Source organism: Phalaenopsis equestris, unplaced genomic scaffold, assembly GCF_001263595.1.
Source record: "Phalaenopsis equestris unplaced genomic scaffold, ASM126359v1 Scaffold219149, whole genome shotgun sequence".
In the NCBI taxonomy this organism is placed as follows: Eukaryota; Viridiplantae; Streptophyta; class Magnoliopsida; order Asparagales; family Orchidaceae; genus Phalaenopsis; species Phalaenopsis equestris.
This window is the reverse complement of record NW_018237541.1, coordinates 77377-97287: the sequence shown is the minus strand read 5'-3', so window position 1 is coordinate 97287 and position 19911 is coordinate 77377. Positions and strand designations below refer to the sequence as shown.

Here is a 19911-nt window from a genome sequence, read left to right as displayed (position 1 = left end):
AAGGCGTTATATATATATATATAAATTATAGTAAAATTAATAATTTGTGAAGCAATTCTAAAGTAAATTATATAATATTCTTAGATATTTTTTCCTTATTAAAAACCAAAAAAGAACAGATATTTTGCACTTTATAGTTCTTTTATGGAGACGTGACATTCATATTTATGGAACCTTTTATTATTGATTTTGAGGTCACATTATATAGCATAAATGCTGTTCCTTTTAGTTTAAATATTGGGCTATATATCTGATGACTGTTTTAAGAATTTATAACCCTATTTACATTTTTTATTTATTGTGCTTATAGATATGTAACATGTTGGTTAAGAGAAGATGTGGCCCGACAGGGTCGCCATAAGCCTGTTGGTCATGGGCGGGCTCGGTCCGTCCTGAACCACATTGATTTAGTCAATGCACGATTCGGCCAAAACTGGCCCACCTACTAAACACTCAACTCGAACAAAAATCCAGAAATAAAATTTATCAACTTGTGGTCCGTCCAATTCACAAGTTCGCATATCTTGAGATTCGGCTCGCCTCTCCTTCCCTAACAAGTTCGGTTCGTATCTCCTCGCCCTCTCCTCCCCAGTCGGGGGCTTGCCCTCTGCATATTTCCGGTGCTACCACAAGCTAACATTTTTTCTTAGAATGAAACTTTCTTACTCAGTGCAAGCTACTTGCAAATTTTATAGGAGGGATTTGGCAGGATGGCTCGATCTACTTGCCTATTTTCTATTTTGTGGGGAACCATTGATGAAAGGCTGATCAAGAATTCAAGATGCATAGATTCCTTGGTTAATATCTTATAAATTGGGTGTATTATCTAGCTGCGTTGGATTTGAAAAGAGAATTATACGATGATGATAAAACAAGCTGATGACTCTGAAAGCTCGCTAAAAAAACGAAACAGGGGGGTCGGAGTTGGGAGCTTTAGGAGTATGGAAAATGTCACCATCTTTGAAGGTGCAGTGTTAGACCATATTCGAGTTGTGTCATTGAACCACATGTGAGGGTGTTGTTATACCATCATCGGTGTATGTCGTTGTTACAACTTATTCGAAATACATTGTTATATCATCTTCAGAAGGCGTCGTTGCATCACTTCTGAGGTGTGTTGCTGCACCGTCTTTGTGATGCATTGTTACACCGTATCCTGAATGTGTTGGGACATCGTTATCAGGGCTTGACATTGCACCATATATATGATGCATTGTTACACCTTCATGGGGCATTAGTACACCGTATCTAGGGTGCGCTGTCAGAAAGTACAATGGGATTTTGCAGCGCACATTGTGACTTCACAGGGGACTTCACTGTAACGAGCAGGTGGCGATCGATGATAGCTGACGCTGACTAATAGGAGCTGGCCACCACCCATTGTTGCAAATAACCCAATCTTTCATGCTCCTATAAAACTTCAAAATTGATTTTCACTTCATCAGAGACAACATCTCCTCCAACCAAATTGCTATCAACCGCATCACCCATGTTCACACAAGAAGTTCTAAAGCTATCGAATTAAAATATTTATTTTTAAATTAAATAATGAAACTATGTGTGTAAATAATTTAAAGTTTATTTATTTAATTATTTATTAGAATTTCATCAGAGCTCAATTAAGTTGAACAATTCACTGGGGGTTCGACTCACTCGACTCCATGCCGAACCCGGTTCGCAATCCATAATAGCAAATAAACCGGACCCACCGAATGCCGTACTCGGCGACGTCAGATCACACGTCACCATCCACGATAATCATCATTGATCCAATCCAATCCACCGTCCACCGAACAGCATTCCTCCCCAAACTGCCAGCCGGGCTCCACGTCACCATCCACTTGCAGCCGACGTGGTCTCTATCAGCTCGCACGGACACGTGCATAATACCCGGGGGGGATGAATGCGGTGACCTCAACGCCAACCCAATTAACCTCGACCAAACAAACCGTAACAAGCCCGCGAGACCATTTGCGCCACCACTTCACACCCACAATACGTGTCAGCTCCCAAACTTGCCACGTTTCCCCCGCCGACATTTCGAGGTATTTATACCGCTCCGCCTCCGGAGACGAACAGCGAGACAGAGAGAGAGAGAGAGATGGGAGGAGGAGGAAGAAGGCTCAGAGACGCAGAGGCGGAGCTGAACTTGCCGCCGGGATTCCGCTTCCACCCCACCGACGAAGAGCTTCTGGTCCACTACCTCTGCCGGCGAGCTTCTCATCAGCCGCTCCCCGTTCCGATCATCGCCGAGCTCGATTTGTACAAATATAACCCTTGGGACTTGCCTGGTACTTTCGTCGGACACCTTATGTTCACTCCCTTAATTCGTTTTGCTTCTCTGTTCGCTGATGGGGATTCTGTTGGGGAGCAGATAAGGCGTTGTTCGGGACGAGGGAATGGTACTTCTTCACGCCGCGTGATCGGAAGTACCCCAACGGATCTCGGCCGAACCGCGCCGCCGGGCGAGGGTACTGGAAGGCCACGGGGGCAAAAAAAGCCGGTGACGCCGGCGGGGAATTCGCGGCCGATTGGGATCAAGAAAGCTCTGGTTTTCTACGACGGGAAGCCGCCGAAGGGGGCGAAGACAGATTGGATCATGCATGAGTATCGCCTGGTTGATGCCAATCGCAGTGCGAGGAGAAATGGGAGCTTGAGGGTAATAAACTGATAATTAATCAGATCACCCAAAAGTTTTAATTTTTATACGATTTTTCGAATTTAGGAACTGAAAGAATTCGAGAATTGAGCTAAAAATTGCAGTTTTATTGCAGTTGGATGATTGGGTTCTGTGCCGACTGTACAATAAGAAGAAAGGATGGGAAAAGAGGCCGAAGGAGGAGATGGATTTGATGGAGGAGAGTTTCAGGACGCCGGAGTCTGACATCGAGTTGCCAGATTTTGATAATTTCGGGCAGGAAAGAATGGATATGAATCCGAGTTCAGGTGCAGCGCAGATTCCGGCGGCGGCGCCGATGCCGGCGCCGGTAATCAAGGAGGAATACGATTGGTATTCGGATTTGAATCTTGAAGATTTGCAGAATTCTTTTGGGCCTTTTGCATCGACGGCTCCGGCGGCGTTCAATGTTTCGACCCAGGATTGCTATGTTTTGAGCTTAGTTTCTCCCAAGTCGGTGGCCGCGAATGTACCCTCCTTTTGAAGAGATTGATCAGAATTTGATGCCGGCCGCCGCAGGCCGGAAGAGGGGAGAGGAATTGACATCTACGTGCGGCATTCACACGTACAGACAGTGGTATTTGGATGATGTTGAGATGATATTGCACCTCAATATGTCACTCTAACATCAAACTTTTATGTAAATATTTCTCTCCCTGATCTATGAATATAAAATCAATTGCATACATACCACCCAAAACTTGACATTCACAAATCAACCAGCCTCTTTAAAACATTTTTTAAATTTAAACTCAAATATCAAAATTAATTATAAAATCCCAACCCATATTTTTCATTTCTGAAAATTATATACATAGCACCCAATTCTATGGATTCATTAATCTCACACCAAAGCTTTCACTTTACTAACATAACACTATCTATATATGAAAAGATGAATTTAATTATTAAAATATGATAATAAGTGTTATTTACTTATGATGTTTGTATTTATTGAAGCTTACGTGTGAGACAGATAATTATGTATATAAAAGCCCTTTTCATTTTTGTCAAATTCTCAATAATTTGATAGTGACATAAATTCATCAATTCGATAGTTTAATAAAATCACTTGAATGACTAATTTGTAAATATTAACATTTCGGTGGCCTCGATGTAATCATCCTTTTTTTTATACAAAAAGGGATTTAGTTACTCCTGGGTCTATTTAGTCAAAGTATGATAATCCCGATCAAGATCTGAGGTTTCATTATCTTAGATTGTTATGACTCCTGGTCTACTTATTCAGAGGAGGTAATCGACCTAACCTGACAGAAGAAACCTTGTCAATAATCATAAATTGTTGTCTTAAGAAATCTTATAGACTTGGAGTGAATATTTGTTTAAGGGGAACAAATCTGAGTCAAACTCAGCTTACAGAGGGCTTAGTGTCTTGTCATGCATACCCTTTGATTCATAATTCAAGTGGGCAAAATATCATTGAGGAATATATGAGCTACAATTATGATAGTAGTACAAGGGTGTTAAAAGAGAGAATAACAATCTCCTCTCATCTTTATGACCAAAAGGAGAACAATTATTGGGTCTTTAATTTTTATTTTTTTCATGGGACCTATTGAATAGATCTTTTATTTTGATATATATGTCAACATTAAGAAAATCTTAGATATTTAGTAAAAAATTTTGAAAAAAATAATTTATTTTACATATATCACACTCAAAATTAGGGGATTTACATACATCCCACTCATAACTATTAATATTACGTATCTCAGACTCAAACTTCATATGGTAGGGGTATTTACATCGCAATCAAAATTATTAAAATATTATGTATCTCATACCTAAACTTCAATATTGATATATTCGGTGCCTAAAACATTCAAATAAAAATAAACCACTCCACTATTCATATATCTTCTCACCCTTCTTCGAGCTCCGACGAGCCCAATCGATGGTTAACTTCATCAATGGTTTAGGGTAAGGGCAGTGCAAAAGGTGGAGAAAGATGAGAGTTTCGAAGGTCTTTAGCACTCTGTAAAATCTCGTTGTAGCTAAATGAGAAAGATAGAGGTTTTAGAGATATTTTTATATCGTGATCCCAACATTACTGAAGGAGGAGAATGATGAGAGTTTCAGAGGTCTTTGTCCACAGCAATCCATCCCACTACTACTCCGTCACTCACCTATCCAGCGAGATCGTCAAACACTATTAACATGATGCTATAGACAACATAAATATTGAAGTTTGGGTGTGAGATACACAACATTAAGAGATTTGAGTGTTATGTATGTATATCCCCAACATACTAACGATCAAACCAACATTCAACCAAAAAAAGTCAAGCCTATGATCAAAAGCCAACGATTTCATACTTTTACACCGATGTATATTTCAACAATCCAAACACAAAACTAAACATACCTTAAAAATCTCAACTTTCATGTGAGAGCAACAATGGCGAGCTATAATTCTTTGAAATGTGTGTTAATGAGGCATGTATAGAAGGCCAATAACAATTAAATATTACAAATGTAAAAAAGAAAAAAAAAAGAATGCTCCAAGCAGAATACAGCCAGAAAGAATTACAGTAAGGAAGGAACCTGGATGGGGAGAGTTTGTGACAGCCTCCGAACTCTTTGCGCCGGGGCCGAATGAACACCTATTCTCTCTCTCCAGCACCAACGGCCGTCCGACTGGCCGGAGCAACGAAGAAAAGAACAAAAATAGACTGAATTCTGGTCTGGATTCAAATGTTATAGCCTGTTAATGTGCAAGTTTGACGGGCTCGGCGAGCCGAGGCACTCATGGGGATTGGCATAGAAATAGTTTTCTTCTTTCGGCCGCCCTGGTAGGACCTTCCTTGAAGTTGGGAGGCCAATCCTGTTCTTGTGGATCTCAATGACGGCTGTTCTGAACTGATCCCATGAGAGCTTCTCTTCCTTGTACAGATCCAGAAGCTCCACCAGCAGTTTTCTATGGAGAAGGATGGTCTTCAGGAATCCATTGTACCTGTGCAAGTAAAAAAAAAATCATTTTTTAGGAGGCTTTTACATATATACCATATAAGTCTTATGTTTATAGTCATGTCACTCAAATCTTTTAACATCACAGCAAAAATAGTACCATGATTAACTTTCTAAAAGTGAAAGATACATTTTCATGCAGGATTTTGACACCAAAGGTGTTGTAAATGTAAATATCAAACTTCGAGTGCTAGATATATAAATTCATAAGAATTGTCTAGAATGCATGTACATTTTCTTTTTTTTAACTTATTAAATCGCATAGGTATCATTATACAACAATAACAACAATCTTTTATCCCAATAGGTGGGGTCGGCTACATGAATCTTTTTTTCTACATTGTGTCCTATTGAGTGCCATTATTTTATTAATTCTAATAGATTAAGATCATTTTTTTTATAGAACATGCCCAAGTTTTTTTAGGTCTACATGTGTCTTTCTTGACATAAGTGGTATTATAGTGAGCAAAATTTGATGTTTGGCACCAAAAAAATGCAAAACTGAGCAAAATCCTAGTGAATTTCAAACTCCCTCTTCAATTCAATTATGGAGAATTCCAAACTCATCAGAATTGATCGTGCTTCAAATACATGTCAAACTATGGTTATTGCAGTCACCCAACGGAACAACCACCCCCGCTATTGCCATCACTTATTGTTGTCGCCGCCCAGGTTTTACATTAATTTCATTTTACTTCAAACCAAACACTAAAAAATAATCACATTCATTTATCATGCATTAAACCAAAAAATTTTAAAATATTTCTAATACACTACATTTCAATTATGATTTAAATGATTATTGACATGATTTTTTCGACAAATTTTACATTGTTGTCGACTGTCTAACACAACCCTCCACTTTTCGAATTCGGAGGACTTGGGACACGGCAATGACAGTGTGAAGGATTGAAGTGTTCAATTCCGACCTCAATGGGATAAAGACTTATTGTTGTTGTTGTTGTACACTACATTTCAATTACACTGCAATCCTTTTATAGCCGACGAAATGGCCCCAAAATCAGAAAAATATGAGTAAAGAATGAAAGGTTGCAAATGAATACAAACTACGTAGACATGAATCTGCACTGATTTGGATTAAAAAAGTAAATTGAAATTAAAAAAAAAAGAGTTTTGGTGGAGGAGATGGAGGGGAGGACAAAACCTTCTATGGCCTTCCACAACTCTTGCCATGTTACCATCATAGCTAGGAATGAATATATCACTGGCAACAGAAACAAGGTAGTCAAGCGCAGCCATCTGTGTGGAGTGATTTTGGAAGGGGCTCAACTCATTGGAACTTAGAATCATCTCTTTCCTTACCTGAGAGAAGAAAAAAATAGGGGAGATTTACATAACACTCAATTCCTATGTATTTACATATCTAAAACCTAAACTTTAATTTTTACATATAATCTCATGACTTAGCCCGGATGAGAAAAGTGGAGGGTTGCGTTAGGTAGTCGACAGCCAGCGTAAAACTTGTCGAAAAAATCATGACATAGCCGACCCCACGTAGTGGGATTAAGGCTTTGTTGTTGTTGTTGTTGTTGTTGAATCTCATGACTATTTACATGGAGCTATTTTAATCCCTATCTACAAAAGTGCCAAATTTGTCTCATAATCTTTAAATATGTGCTGAAATAATTCCCATAGCGGATTAGTTTAGCCCCCATTACAAGTGAGTGAAGTGCCAAAATACTCTTCTAACCATTTACATGAGGTCATTTTTACTCCTAGAGTATGAAAAAGTGTCAAATTAGTCTCATACTCTTTTAATATTGGTTGAAACAGTCCCAATAAAAGATTCTTTTATCCCTCATTAAAAGAGTACAGAGACTGAATTAACACTTTTATGGACTAATATGACCACAAAGAATTTGAAGATTTGAGGACCATTTTGATATTTTCCTTTTTTACATGTATACAATCTTGCCTATGCATGAACGGTGTATTTCACCTTTTAAAATAGTAATATATTTGATATGATATAAAAGTTTTTGGTGGTCTAAAAGTAACCCACCCCTCCAAAAACATCAACCACCATGCACACATAAAAAAGAAAAACAGTACTTGTCGTCTTTGAGAAAATAATAGAAGATTTAAATACATTCCACTCCATTCCTATGTATTTTCTAACACCCAAACATCATTTTTTACAAACATGCCACCTTACCTATGTATGAAAAGGTGTATTTCCCTTCTTAAAAGTTGAAATCGTGGTATTTTTTTATGTCATATGAAACATTTGGGTGGTATAAATATAAAAAAAATAAAGTTTGCATGATAGATACGTAAATACATAAAAACATGTGATATGCATGTAAATGCCCCAAAATAAAAATGCAAAAAAAAAAACTTACAATTTTAGGAAACACAGCCTTCAAAGCAGCCAGCCTTCCCTCACCGCCATATATTTCTCCAGAGGCCACATAAATCTGAGTGTCCGTTGGAATTCCTAGTGCTTGTAACACTAAAGTCATCTCCTCTGGTGTAAGAGGACATAAACCTTCCAACCTTTTGTTCTCTGAGTCTATTTCTTTCTCCTTCCACCATGGATAAGCATATCTGAAAACCGAAGCAAATTCAAGTGAGTTTCCATTAAAATTTAAAAAGGCCATTTACATACATAGCACACAATTGTTAAGTATTTACATATCTCACACCTAAACTTTCATATTTACACCCCAAGCATTCAAATCTTTATTATCACATCAAAAATAACACTTACCATTTTTAAAAATGAAATACACCTTTTCATGCATCTGAGTAAATATGAAAGTATAAATGTGAGACATGAAAATACATAAACATTGTGTGCTATGCATGTAAAATTCCCAATAAAGATGGCAAGGAGTACAAACATTCTTGAAGGATAAGAACAAACCTCATCTCCGTGAGTTCGTTAATTTCCGCATCAGAACACCCGTGTGTGCACCCGGAAAATGCAAGCATATCCATCTCATATCGTAGATGCAACACAACAAAAAATCCATTCTTTCGAAGAACAGATATAATCTTTTTGCCCAACGCCTCAATCGGCGGAGTAAATCGCAATGCCTCATAATTAACACGACATCGTAACATTTGGAGTTCGATAGGAAGGCCATTATTTGCAAGTCGAGCATCCGTCTTATTGAAATGAAGCACCTTGTGCTTCCTTATAAGAGGTAATATCTGCTTCAAATATGATCAGCTTCATTGATTATGCACGAAAAAAAAAACTAAAAAAAAAAAGAGCGAATAATATCAAAAACATAAATGGGACCTGATTTAAATAGTATGTTTCTCTAGACCAGCTGACCGGAGGCATGGAGAACAGACCTCCATGAACTTTGGAATCAAATTTGTTTGGGAGTGATTTAACTATCTTGACCTCATCTTTTAAAGAATTGATGAAATGCCGAATGTTAAATATATCACCAAAATTGCTGCAACGAATACTCGATGATTATAGAACATTACACAGATTCATCATAGAACATCTTAAAGCGAGTTTGTGGTTTCGGACATACCTCGGATCTGCCCAGAAAGACCTTTTATCAAGTTCTGGAATTACTAATGTTAGATTCAAATATCGAGCTATTGTGACCATATCACAGATCTGAAAGATCAGAAATTTATAAAAGGAATTACATGAGAGCGGCAGTGAAAGCTGACCTTTCAAATCAGCAAAAAGAAAAAAGGGAAATTTACATACTTAGCACACAATTCTTATGTATTTACTCTAAATTTTCATATAAGAAATGTGTGCTTTAAATGCCCCAAAAAAAAAAGAAAAAAAAACTTGAAACTTTGCGCACCGCAGCTCGCATCTGGTTGAGACCACCATTGCAGGAAACCAGAAGATAGCCGTTGCTTTTGTAAATCCCTATAAAAAAAGTGTATATTAAGAAAATGTGCACAAGTCCTAAAGGAATCTTATAGAAAAGAAGTGAATTCATCCTATTTGGTTTTATGAAACCCTGCAAAGTTCCTAAAAATTATAGAGCATCATAAAACTACAAAAAAGAAAGTCTTTCCTACTGGCAAAATCTGCCATTCATCAAAGCATGCATAAACATGATAATTTTTATAGCATTAGCAATAATGAGAATATTTTGATAGATTATGCACAAAAACATTAGAGCTATAATCAATCGATCAACTCAATAAAGCATATTACAAATTCGCATGAATTCCAAAATTGGACAAACATACGAAAGCATTCAACCAATGTCAAATATTGGTAATTATTAGACCTGATTTACTTCCGCTATGTGCTATTTTATCATTGCTTTTAATACAATCTATATTATATCAATCTCTTAAGGCACAGAATAATCATTGGCCCCAACCAAATATGAGAAAGTTAATTTAATGTCAAGAACTTCATGCTTAGACCTAACCTCTATCTTTCCATATGCAAGCCAAAAAAGCTAAATGAGTTGTTCCACATCCGGTCTTTCTAAAACTTATCCCTTTAACCAAGTTGGGACTATATATTGGTTGATTGAAGAACCATCTTCAATTCCTAATTTTTTTGTATGAAAGGCGTTACCAGACTTAGTTTCATATGAAGTTCAAAGTAAATTTGATAAAATGAAACTGTGATAAAAAGTTTACTCTAAGTACATGCTGAAAAAAAAAGGCAAGATTTAAATTAACATAAGGCTTAATTGTATTGATTATGACACTTATTCTTTTTATGCTTTGAATCTTAAGGGGAATAAGAGTTCCTCTTTTAAGGATTAGTTACATTTTTGTATATTTATGGTTTAATGTACCAAACAAAAAAGAAAAAGAAAAACAACACGACGACAAAAGGACTAATGAGGAAAACGAGCAACAAATTTGTTTAACAACATAATTTTTGTTCAAACATTTCTCTACAAGTGTCATGGAAATAATATTCGTGGGCTACTCATCAAAACTCTTACAATATCACACTCCGCGGAAACAAAGACCATGATCCATTGAACAAAGCTAAAATTAGCATTCAAATGTTTTCTTATTGACTATATATGGCAATATTTTCATGTTTGGCCATATGTTTCTCTTTCTTAATAAAAAAGAATAGGCTGTGCAACAAAAATTTTGGTCTAAAAAGATCTTAGCATCACTCCTAAAATTAGACAGAGCCGAACAATATTCTCTAATAGTTAACAAGTATGCATACTCCCGTTCAAGCCATCAAAATGAGCACCCCTCTCAACAAACATTTTGAGCACCTGAAGTTTTTGGGGCATTTACTTTCATGGCACACAATTCTAATGCATTTACATATTTCACACCTAAATATTTATATTTACACATATACCACTTTAATCTTTAAAAACACATTGAAAAAAACACTAATACCACTTTTTAAAAGTGAAATACACATCTTCGTGCATGGGTTTAAAACACAAAAGAGCTATATATATAAATATGGAAGTTTAGAAAAGCAATATGCAAATACATAGGAATTGTGCGCTATTATGTAAATTTCCCAAAGTTTTATTGTTCTTTGACCACAAACTTTCCATATTCATTATAACATCACAGCATTTTCTTGTTATGTTCTAACTTTCTCTTTCTAAATTCATTAATGCAGCATGTTAATCTTAAATTTAGGTCCAAAACTATCTTTAGAATGGCCAAACCAAACAGCCATGATAATGATGGTGACAAAACATATATTTTTTTATCAGACCTCTTAAATTTTTCTTTACCATATCAAACCTACCTTCCCAAATTAGAAATTCAGTTGAGAAAGGAAGATATTTATAAATCAAGAAACTTCAGTCCTAATCTCTCTCTTATCAAGAATGCCTCCCAAAATAACAATTTTAGGCTATCTCTGTTACATACTCTCTATAAAAATTTCATTTTTATTTTGTTTTGTTGTTGCTGAATCCATCTTGTTTCACAAACTAATTTGCTCTGCAGCACTTTACTAATACCAAATCCCTAAAAGCTATAAGAAATCCTCAACTAAATCCGGCAAGATTTACCCATCCAAACCCTAGATTCAAAAAGAACTGAACAAATTTCCCTCTGAATCCAAACCCTAGAAACGAAGAAATCAACTTACTTCTTGGTACCAACGCCGGCGGAGATGCCCTGTAACCCCCAAGCGAGCTCTCGCTTTCAAGAATGGAGTAATTGGTGGAATTAGGATCACTTCCTCTTCTCCCAAAGCAGGAAACCGGCCATGAACGAGAGAGCCGCGGCTGCCAAACCTGCGGCATGGAGGTCAGCTGCATCATCATCGTCCACACCATTACGCTCGTTCCCACCCTCAGCACCCAAGTTCTCAACCCATGCCTTCTTCCTCCTCCGGCGACCGCACCGCCGCCGCCGGCGGCCTTTTTCCGCTCCACCATGAAGATGGCTCTCCGAATCTGAACCAGCATTGCGGTTTCGATCAGAAATCCCTCCCAAAAGCAACAAAAAACCAAAAATCATAAAAAAAATACCTTTTTTTCTCCTTCCCTGAAGAGATTCATTGCAGATGAGAGTGGGACAGTTCGCCTGACGATTGCAGAGTGGGAGTTGGCGATGAGCTCTCACTTGCTCGCACCTTCCCCTCTCCGCTCTCTCTCTCTCCGCCTTGAATCTTTCTTCTTTAATTGTGTTAATTAACAATAAATATAGAAAAAAAAAACCATAAAAAAAAAACCATTTTTTTTTTTTTGGAATCCATGAATCCGAGGAGGAAACATACCATATGGTTACCTCCCAACAAATTTCAAAGATTTTTTTTTTTATTTAACAAATTTTGAATGCCATTGAATATTGGGATTCATTTGAATTTAATTTTTTTAAAATATTATTTTTTTATAAAATAAAAATATGAATATTTCTCCATTAGTCAAATTTTATTTAATTTTTATTTTGCCGTTAAAAGTTATGTTCTTTATTGTAATATTTAATTGTTTCTTTGAAAATATTTTTTCTCAGCCTCATTTCCAATTAGCTGATATTTGAAGAACTATATAATTCACATTAAATGTAGATCATCTGATAATGCTATCACGAGAGTTAATCTTTTAGATTCGACTTATGTTACGAAATACAGACATAGACCTAAAAAGACTTAGGCATATTGTATAAAAAGTTATCTTAATCTGTTAGAATTAAATGAAATTATGACACTCAGTCTGACTCAATGTAGAAAAAGGATTTATGTAGCTGTCACTACCTAGCGGGATAAAGGCTTGTAGTTGTTATTGTTGTTGTAAAGCTAGTCACCAATCCAATTTCATACTTCGCCAGATCCATTAAAATTACACTTCGAAGTGACCTGACAAATCGACCTACTAAACTGACCTAACGGATTGAAGCATTAGCTACCACCTTCCCGGGAAGTGATCCGTAGGATTGACACGTAGGTGGAGTGAGAATCAACATTAAAGGGATTGATACATGTTCAATCATCATTTATGAGCTGTCTCACATCTAAGTTACGATATTTTTAGCAATACACAATGGATAGATTTTGTACCGCACGACCTATAATTTATGCTCATTTGCGTATCAAATGAGGGAAGACCTAAAAGGGAGATGACAATCATGTAAGTGCTAGATATGCAAATACAATACATGGTATGTATCCAAATGCTGTTTCGACTTGGCTAAGCAGTAAAGATGGTGGCACAGAGTTGATACATTCAATAATTGCAATGCGGGAATTACTGAAGAGATGATGGATTCGGATTTATTTGGTTCAAATTATTTATGGTAATTACAAAATTAAACCAAAAAGGAATGAAAGTGAAATATACATTTTGCAAATGTTTTTGCAAATGTTTCTCTTTAGTACTCGTTGGAATTTTTGCACGGGATTATTTTAGTCGTAAAGTTTATAAAGATATCAATTTAATTCTTGGTCTTTTTAGGACGTAGGATCTTGTAATAATCATGCGTACATGCAACTCAGTAAAAGACCAAGCGTCACGGGAAAAGTACTTGAGAAAAGGAGAAAGAGAGGAGAAGTGAATGATCCTGCAATTGAAGATCAGGATGAGAATTCGAATGAGGAAAGATATCTGAATAGAAAAAGAAAACTATAAAGTAATTTCAATAATGCATCTCACAATGTATCATTGACATTTTCCTGATATCTTGATAGAAAATTGATGTCGTGGTCATGACATATTGTCGGCCAGTGTCAGAATTTACTGGTACGATGAATATCTCTGATACCTATATGATAAGACTAAACTTTAAATAAGAGAATGATAGGTGTCCGGGGTGGCCATATTGGCCTTGTTAGATTGTTGTCTTAGTTGGGATAGATTTAAGATTGCCTTATCGAGGAAGACTAGATGCGAGCTGAATATGTTACTTCGGTAGGTGTGTTTGATTCAACCACTTTGGTAGGTGGTTTCATTTCGACCACTTCGATAGGTGGGCTTGATTCAACCTTCTTGAAGACGACTATTTAGCCCCATGGAGAACTATTTCAACCATATGGAGGAACTTTCAGCCCCAATTTCAATTGTTCAAGAAATAATTATAAAGTTAAAATGAATTGATCAAATTATAAATCAATCATAAGTTCATTCAAATCAAATGATATGATATTAAATTTAATGACAGGTCACATGCATAACCAAATTTCATTAAATACAAAACAATTATTAGACTAGTCAAATTACTATTGAATTTTAGTTAGATCATACCAAGTCAAATAATTGAAATAACAATCTCAGCTCAAAATCTTAATCGTAATTTAGGACTAAGTATAAGAATAAATTTTGTCAAGTAAATATAAATATTGTAATTTTAAATACTTCTTCAAAAAAATGTTAAGCGATGTTCAATTTTGATATGAATGAGCTTAGTCGAAGAATCTTAATAACACAAATGCAACATTTCAATGTCTCGTATGACGATAGTCCATTAATAGCAACAACACCAACAATAACAACTCTTTATGATGCAGGGTAAACTAAGGGGGCGCGGAGCACCAAACAACGGACGTGGGAGTCACATGCCACTCTTAGACCGCACTAATTTAACATTCAGCTGGGCCGGGCAACCCTCCAAGCCAGCGAACCGTCATACAATCAAAGCGTGATCATTTCTTGGTTATCTATAGCTTATATAATTGAGTTTTGTGTTTTATCTTTTGGTTTTGACTGTGTTATTGTTCGTGCATATGTTGGCATCCCTTGTTTTCGCCTCTAGGGTTGTATCAACGGGTGAGTGATGCTCTGACTCGTTATCTTTCAAGAGTTGAGTGGTGCTCCATATGTATCTCGTTCCCGATGTAGTATTTACTTTTTCCCAACTTCTCTGTAACCTCTCATTTGTCGCAGCTTTTTCTACTATTAATCTATTTATATCTCTATAACAATAAACTATAGGACATTTATATACATATCAGTCAATCATTATGTATTTACATATCTAAGACTTATATTTTACTTTTTACATTTATACCGCTCGAAATTTTCATATCACATAAACATACCACTGTTTTGACTTTAGAATTCTAAATTACATATTTTCCATAAATTGTTAGATTGGCATATATGTAAAAATTAAAGAGTTATATGCTTTCAAATATCTAACACCTAAACTTTGCTTTTTATGGTTGTACCACCTTATTTTCTTATATCACTTTAAAAATACCATCAATTTAAATTTTTTAAAAGTAAAATATATGTTTTTATGCAAAGTATAAGTTGTATAAATGTAATAATTGAAGTTTAGATGTTATATAAGTAAATATCGCATGTTGGTAAACCTTCTTACTATTTTAAGCTTCGACAACCATATCTGTGCATATCCAGAGAACTACGGTGGTTGTCGGCGGCAAGGCATGGCCTGGGTCGCCAAGAAGGGGAAGATTGAGGTACAACACCGCATTGTTTGAAACCCTAGAAAATATCCCTTTCTTTTTTTTTTTTTTGGATTTATGTAATGGAGTGATTATGCTGGGACTCGATCAGTTAGATCTGAAAGAGGATTTAGAAAGTAATGCTAATTCATTGGACAGATTCAACTGTTTTTTGGCGCTTATGGGCTAGCCCTAATTAGTCTTGATTCGATTCACTGATTGAGTTTTGGATCATGAACCAGAAGTTTGCGGATCATTGCAGATTTTACTTTAGGAAGGAGGTGGGGAGAGGTCAAAATCTTGATTTGTTGAAACCTGCAAATTTTGGCGAGCAATTGGGTACATGAAAGACTAACTATCTATAATGTTGAGTCTTGATTTGTTCATGAATCACACCCAAGAGATAGAGTGCGAGTAAAAGAGAGAGAGAGAGAGAGAGAGATAAGGAGATAAGAGTGAATAATAATGAACTACAATATGTTGTTTTTTACTCATAAAATGATTCCACTCTTTATAGAGAAGAGTGTACAATATGATGATGTTACTGTTAAGAATTGCAATTGAAATAGAGAAGAATAAGAGAAAGAGAAGAAACAATATAAAGTGGCTAAGGTTTCCATTATCTCAAGCACCTCATTACAAGAGTATATATATACAGTAAACAAAAAGTCTAAACTACCCTTAAGTAGGGTAAAATAATAAAAATACAAATACTATAATATCTAACATCCCCCCTCATACTCACGATGCATCAAGAGGATCATCGAGAGTTTGCTAGTCAAAAAGCAAAAGTGTTGAGTGAAATGTGATTTTGTAATACGTCAGCAAGTTGAATGAAAGAAGAAATATAGGATAAGATGATGGTGTCATGTTGAAAGTGATGACGAGTGAAATGACAATTAATCTCAATATATTTGGTGAGCTCATGAAAGACTGAGTTGCGGGTAATTTGTATAACGTTCTTGTTATCACAGTACATAGGAGTTGGGCTAGAGAAAGAGACACCCATATCAGAAAGTAACAAGCACAACCAAACAATTTCTGCAGTGGTGGATACATGAAACGATACTCAGCTTCGATAGAAGAGCGAGAGACAACTGTTTTCTTCTTACTCTTCCAATAAATGAGAGAATCTCCTAGAAAAATACAACGACTGGTGGAATCACCACCACAATCAGCATCTGAGTAGGCACGTAATTCCAAAGAAGAAGTTGCGGGAAAGAGAATATTCTGAAATTGAGTGCCTCGAAGATAACTAAGAATGCGAAGAACATATGCTTAATGAACTGTAGTAGGAGAGGCAACAAACTGACTAACAACATGTACTGCATAAGCAATATCAGGTCTAGTGATGATAAGATATACCAAGCTACCAACAAGTATACGATACAAAGTGAGATCAGACAAAGGAACACCATCTGAAGAGGTATAGTGAACATTAAGCTCAAAAGGAGTAGCAGTTGTCCGAGTATCAGAAGGATGGTGCCAATATACTTAGATTGGGAAAGAAAATAACATCTAGGAGAACGAGCCACTTCAATCCCCAAAAAATATCGAAGAGTACCGAGATCTTTCATCTTAAACCGTTGAGCTAATTGTAATTTCAACTCTATAATCTCATTATCATCATTCGCAATAATAATCATGTCATCAACATATAAAGAGAGTATAATACAATCATGGGAGGTCCTCTTGAGGAACAAGACAATGTCATGTGAGCTAAAATGAAAACCAAGAGATGCTTGAGAACTTTTCAAACCAAGCTCGAGGAGCTTGTTTAAGGCCGTAGAGAGCTTTCTTTAATTTACAAACTACATAATGATTATGAGAGACATCTGGTGGAGGCACCATGTAAACTTCCTCTTGAAGATCACAATTTAAGAATGCATTTTTAATATCCATTTGAGAGATGTGCCATTGATGAATAGATGTGACTGCAATAAAAGTTTGAATAGTAGTCATTTTGGAAACATGAGCAAATACTTCTTCATAATCCGAACCATACTGTTGAGAAAGTTCTTTAACAACCAAACGAGCTTTATATCCCTCAACCGACCCACCACACTTGGTTTTGATCTTATACATCCAACGAGAACTAATTGCACGTTTTCCTGAAGGAAGAAAGATAATGTCCCAAGTATTTGTCTTATGTAAAGCAGAAAATTCTTCTGTCATAGCTTTCTGGCAAAGAGGATCAAGAATAGCCTCTTGATAGGAAGAAGGTCTAGACAAATTGTGAATGGAGGTTAAAAAGGAAGCAAAAGAAGTAGAATAAGTGGAGTAAACAAAATCTCGCAATTTAATAGACTTGCGATCATGTTGAGGGTAACGAGGAAGAGGAGGATCCACAATCACAGAAGATTCTTGGGGAGCAGTAGGGATAGGGGGAGCATTGGAATCTGTAGAATACCAGTGTTAACCCTGCAAAGCTCAATATCAAAATTATTTGGATGATGAATCACATGATGAGGTTGAATATCTGTATATGTGTGAAAATGATCAATTGGGATAAGATCAGTCTTTGTAAGGCTATAAGAAGGAGGAGGAATGGAGTAAAATAGTATATGCTCAAGAAATACAACATGACGTGAAACAAAAAGTTTTTGAGTGATACAATCATAACAACGATATCCTTTCTAACCATCACCATAACAAAAAAATACACAGATTGCTGAACACGAATACAATTTATTTCGTTGTACATGAGGAAGAAGAACAAAATAAGTAGAACAAAAAACTTTCAAATCGGAATAATCAAGAGCGTGACCATATAGTTTTTCAAAGAGAGGCTGAAGTAACAGAAGATGAAATTCTGATAATAATATATACTGTAGTAAGAATAGATTCCCCCCGAAATTCACTTGGAGCAAAGCCAGATAAAAAAGGGAATGAGCAGTTTCAACAATGTGACGATGTTTCCTTTCAGTAACTTCATTTTGTTCAGGAGAGTCAGTACAATAAATTTGAAGAAAAGTCCCATCAGAGAAGAAAAGTCCCTTAGAGGCAAGTAATTCAGAGAATTTAGTAGAGGTATATTCACCTCCCATATCACATTGAAAACACTTAATAACAACATTATGTTGAGTTTTGACAAATGCACGAAGCATTTGATAAACACTCAAAAATTCAAAACGATTTTTCATAAGATAAATTCAACAATAATGAGTATTATCATCAAGGAACGAGACATAATATCTCGATCCACCTTTGGTAAGAACAGGTGATGGATTCCATACATCCGAATGAACCAAGTTAAATGGTGCGATAGAAAGTGAAAAACTTTTTGAAAAAAGGCAAAGCAGAAAATTTAGCAAATTTACAACCACAACAATCAGAAATATCATGAGTTTTTAACTCACCCAAAACTCCTGTAGAAATTAAGTATTTTAGACAAGAAGAAGAGACATGTCCAAGATGAGAGTGTCATAAATAAAATTTAGAAGATGATAAACTCAAACGAAATGTTGACAGGTCAACATTGGAAGCTGCAACATTTGAAACTCTTTGTTCATCCAGAATATAAGGTCCCACTTGCCTACGACCTGTCCCAATTAGCCTTCTGGATTGCGAATGCACATAAGAAGAGGTGGAAGAAAGTAAAATTGAGAAACTAGAATCACACAATTGACCAACAGAAACAAGATTCAAAGTAAGATTTGAGATATAATAAACATTTGAAAGGGATAAATGTGGTGTACATACAACCTAGTGTCCGCTAATAACATAGGAGTGCCAATAGTTGTCATGACTGATACAGATGATGCGGGATGTAAGGATACAAATGATGTAAAATCAGATGACATATGATAAGAGACTGCAGAGTCAATAATACAAATGGAAGAAGATATATCTGATGAGTTAGAGGAAGGCAAACCTATATTTCATGGGACAGACATGACATGTGGTTATGTGGCAAGAAACTTTTGAAACTGCTCAACAAACGCGACTACTGTAGGACCTGAAGAATATGCATTTTCAACACCAAGAGAGTCTATCGAAGGAACAAGAGCTGCAACATTTGACGTTGGAGTCTTGAAGCTTCGTGGGTGCAACTGATTGAGCTGTTATTTCTGCTATGATTTGGTCAACAACTTTGGACATTGAGCTTTCCAATAACCCTTTTGCTTACAAAAGCTAAATTCATCAAAACCAAACTTTCCATGAGATTTGCTTTTATTATGAGTAGCTGCAAAACAGATGGATTAGGAGTGAGGAGAATCCCTTTCTCAAAATTTTCTTTCTCAGATTGAGACTTGAGACGAATCACTTCAGCTAATAACTCATTAACCACTGAGTCAACTGTTGGAAGAGGATTGCGATGTAAAATTGTTCCACGAAGCCCTTCAAAATCATCTCGAAGAGCCATAAAAAAATGAACCAAATGTTGTTTTTTTCTACGATTAGTGTATGGTTTAAAAGCTCGCAATTCTGCAGA

General features: G+C 36.1%; 2 protein-coding genes across 2 annotated transcripts; one reads left to right on the top strand and one right to left on the bottom strand.

The window, feature by feature from the left end:
* Positions 1–2018: 2018 nt before the first annotated feature.
* LOC110037420 (NAC domain-containing protein 68-like) lies at positions 2019–3428 on the top strand. Its single transcript, XM_020742067.1, is given in 4 exon segments — positions 2019–2291; positions 2375–2493; positions 2495–2659; positions 2775–3428. Coding segments are annotated over 4 exon segments (861 nt in total). The 5' UTR covers positions 2019–2101; the 3' UTR covers positions 3162–3428.
* A 1426-nt stretch (positions 3429–4854) lies between these two features.
* Positions 4855–12247, bottom strand: LOC110037423 (uncharacterized protein At1g04910-like). Its single transcript, XM_020742071.1, has 9 exons — positions 12106–12247; positions 11721–12030; positions 9469–9536; positions 9181–9269; positions 8934–9096; positions 8553–8842; positions 8029–8233; positions 6831–6988; positions 4855–5651 (listed from the first exon to the last, which is right to left on the bottom strand). The coding sequence occupies exons 1-9, from the start codon at positions 12133–12135 to the stop codon at positions 5396–5398; spliced, it is 1569 nt and encodes a 522-aa protein (XP_020597730.1). The 5' UTR covers positions 12136–12247; the 3' UTR covers positions 4855–5395.
* Positions 12248–19911: the final 7664 nt, after the last annotated feature.

Bases quoted from the DNA above. Each gene is read 5' to 3' on its own strand.
- LOC110037423 (XM_020742071.1), bottom strand. From the start codon at position 12,135: ATGAATCTCTTCAGGGAAGGAGAAAAAAAG. The intron at 9,270-9,468 runs GTGCGCAAAGTT...CTGATCTTTCAG, and splicing joins TCAACCAGATGCGAGCTGCG to ATCTGTGATATGGTCACAAT. The intron at 6,989-8,028 runs GTAAGTTTTTTT...TTCTTCTCTCAG, and splicing joins AGGCTGTGTTTCCTAAAATT to GTAAGGAAAGAGATGATTCT.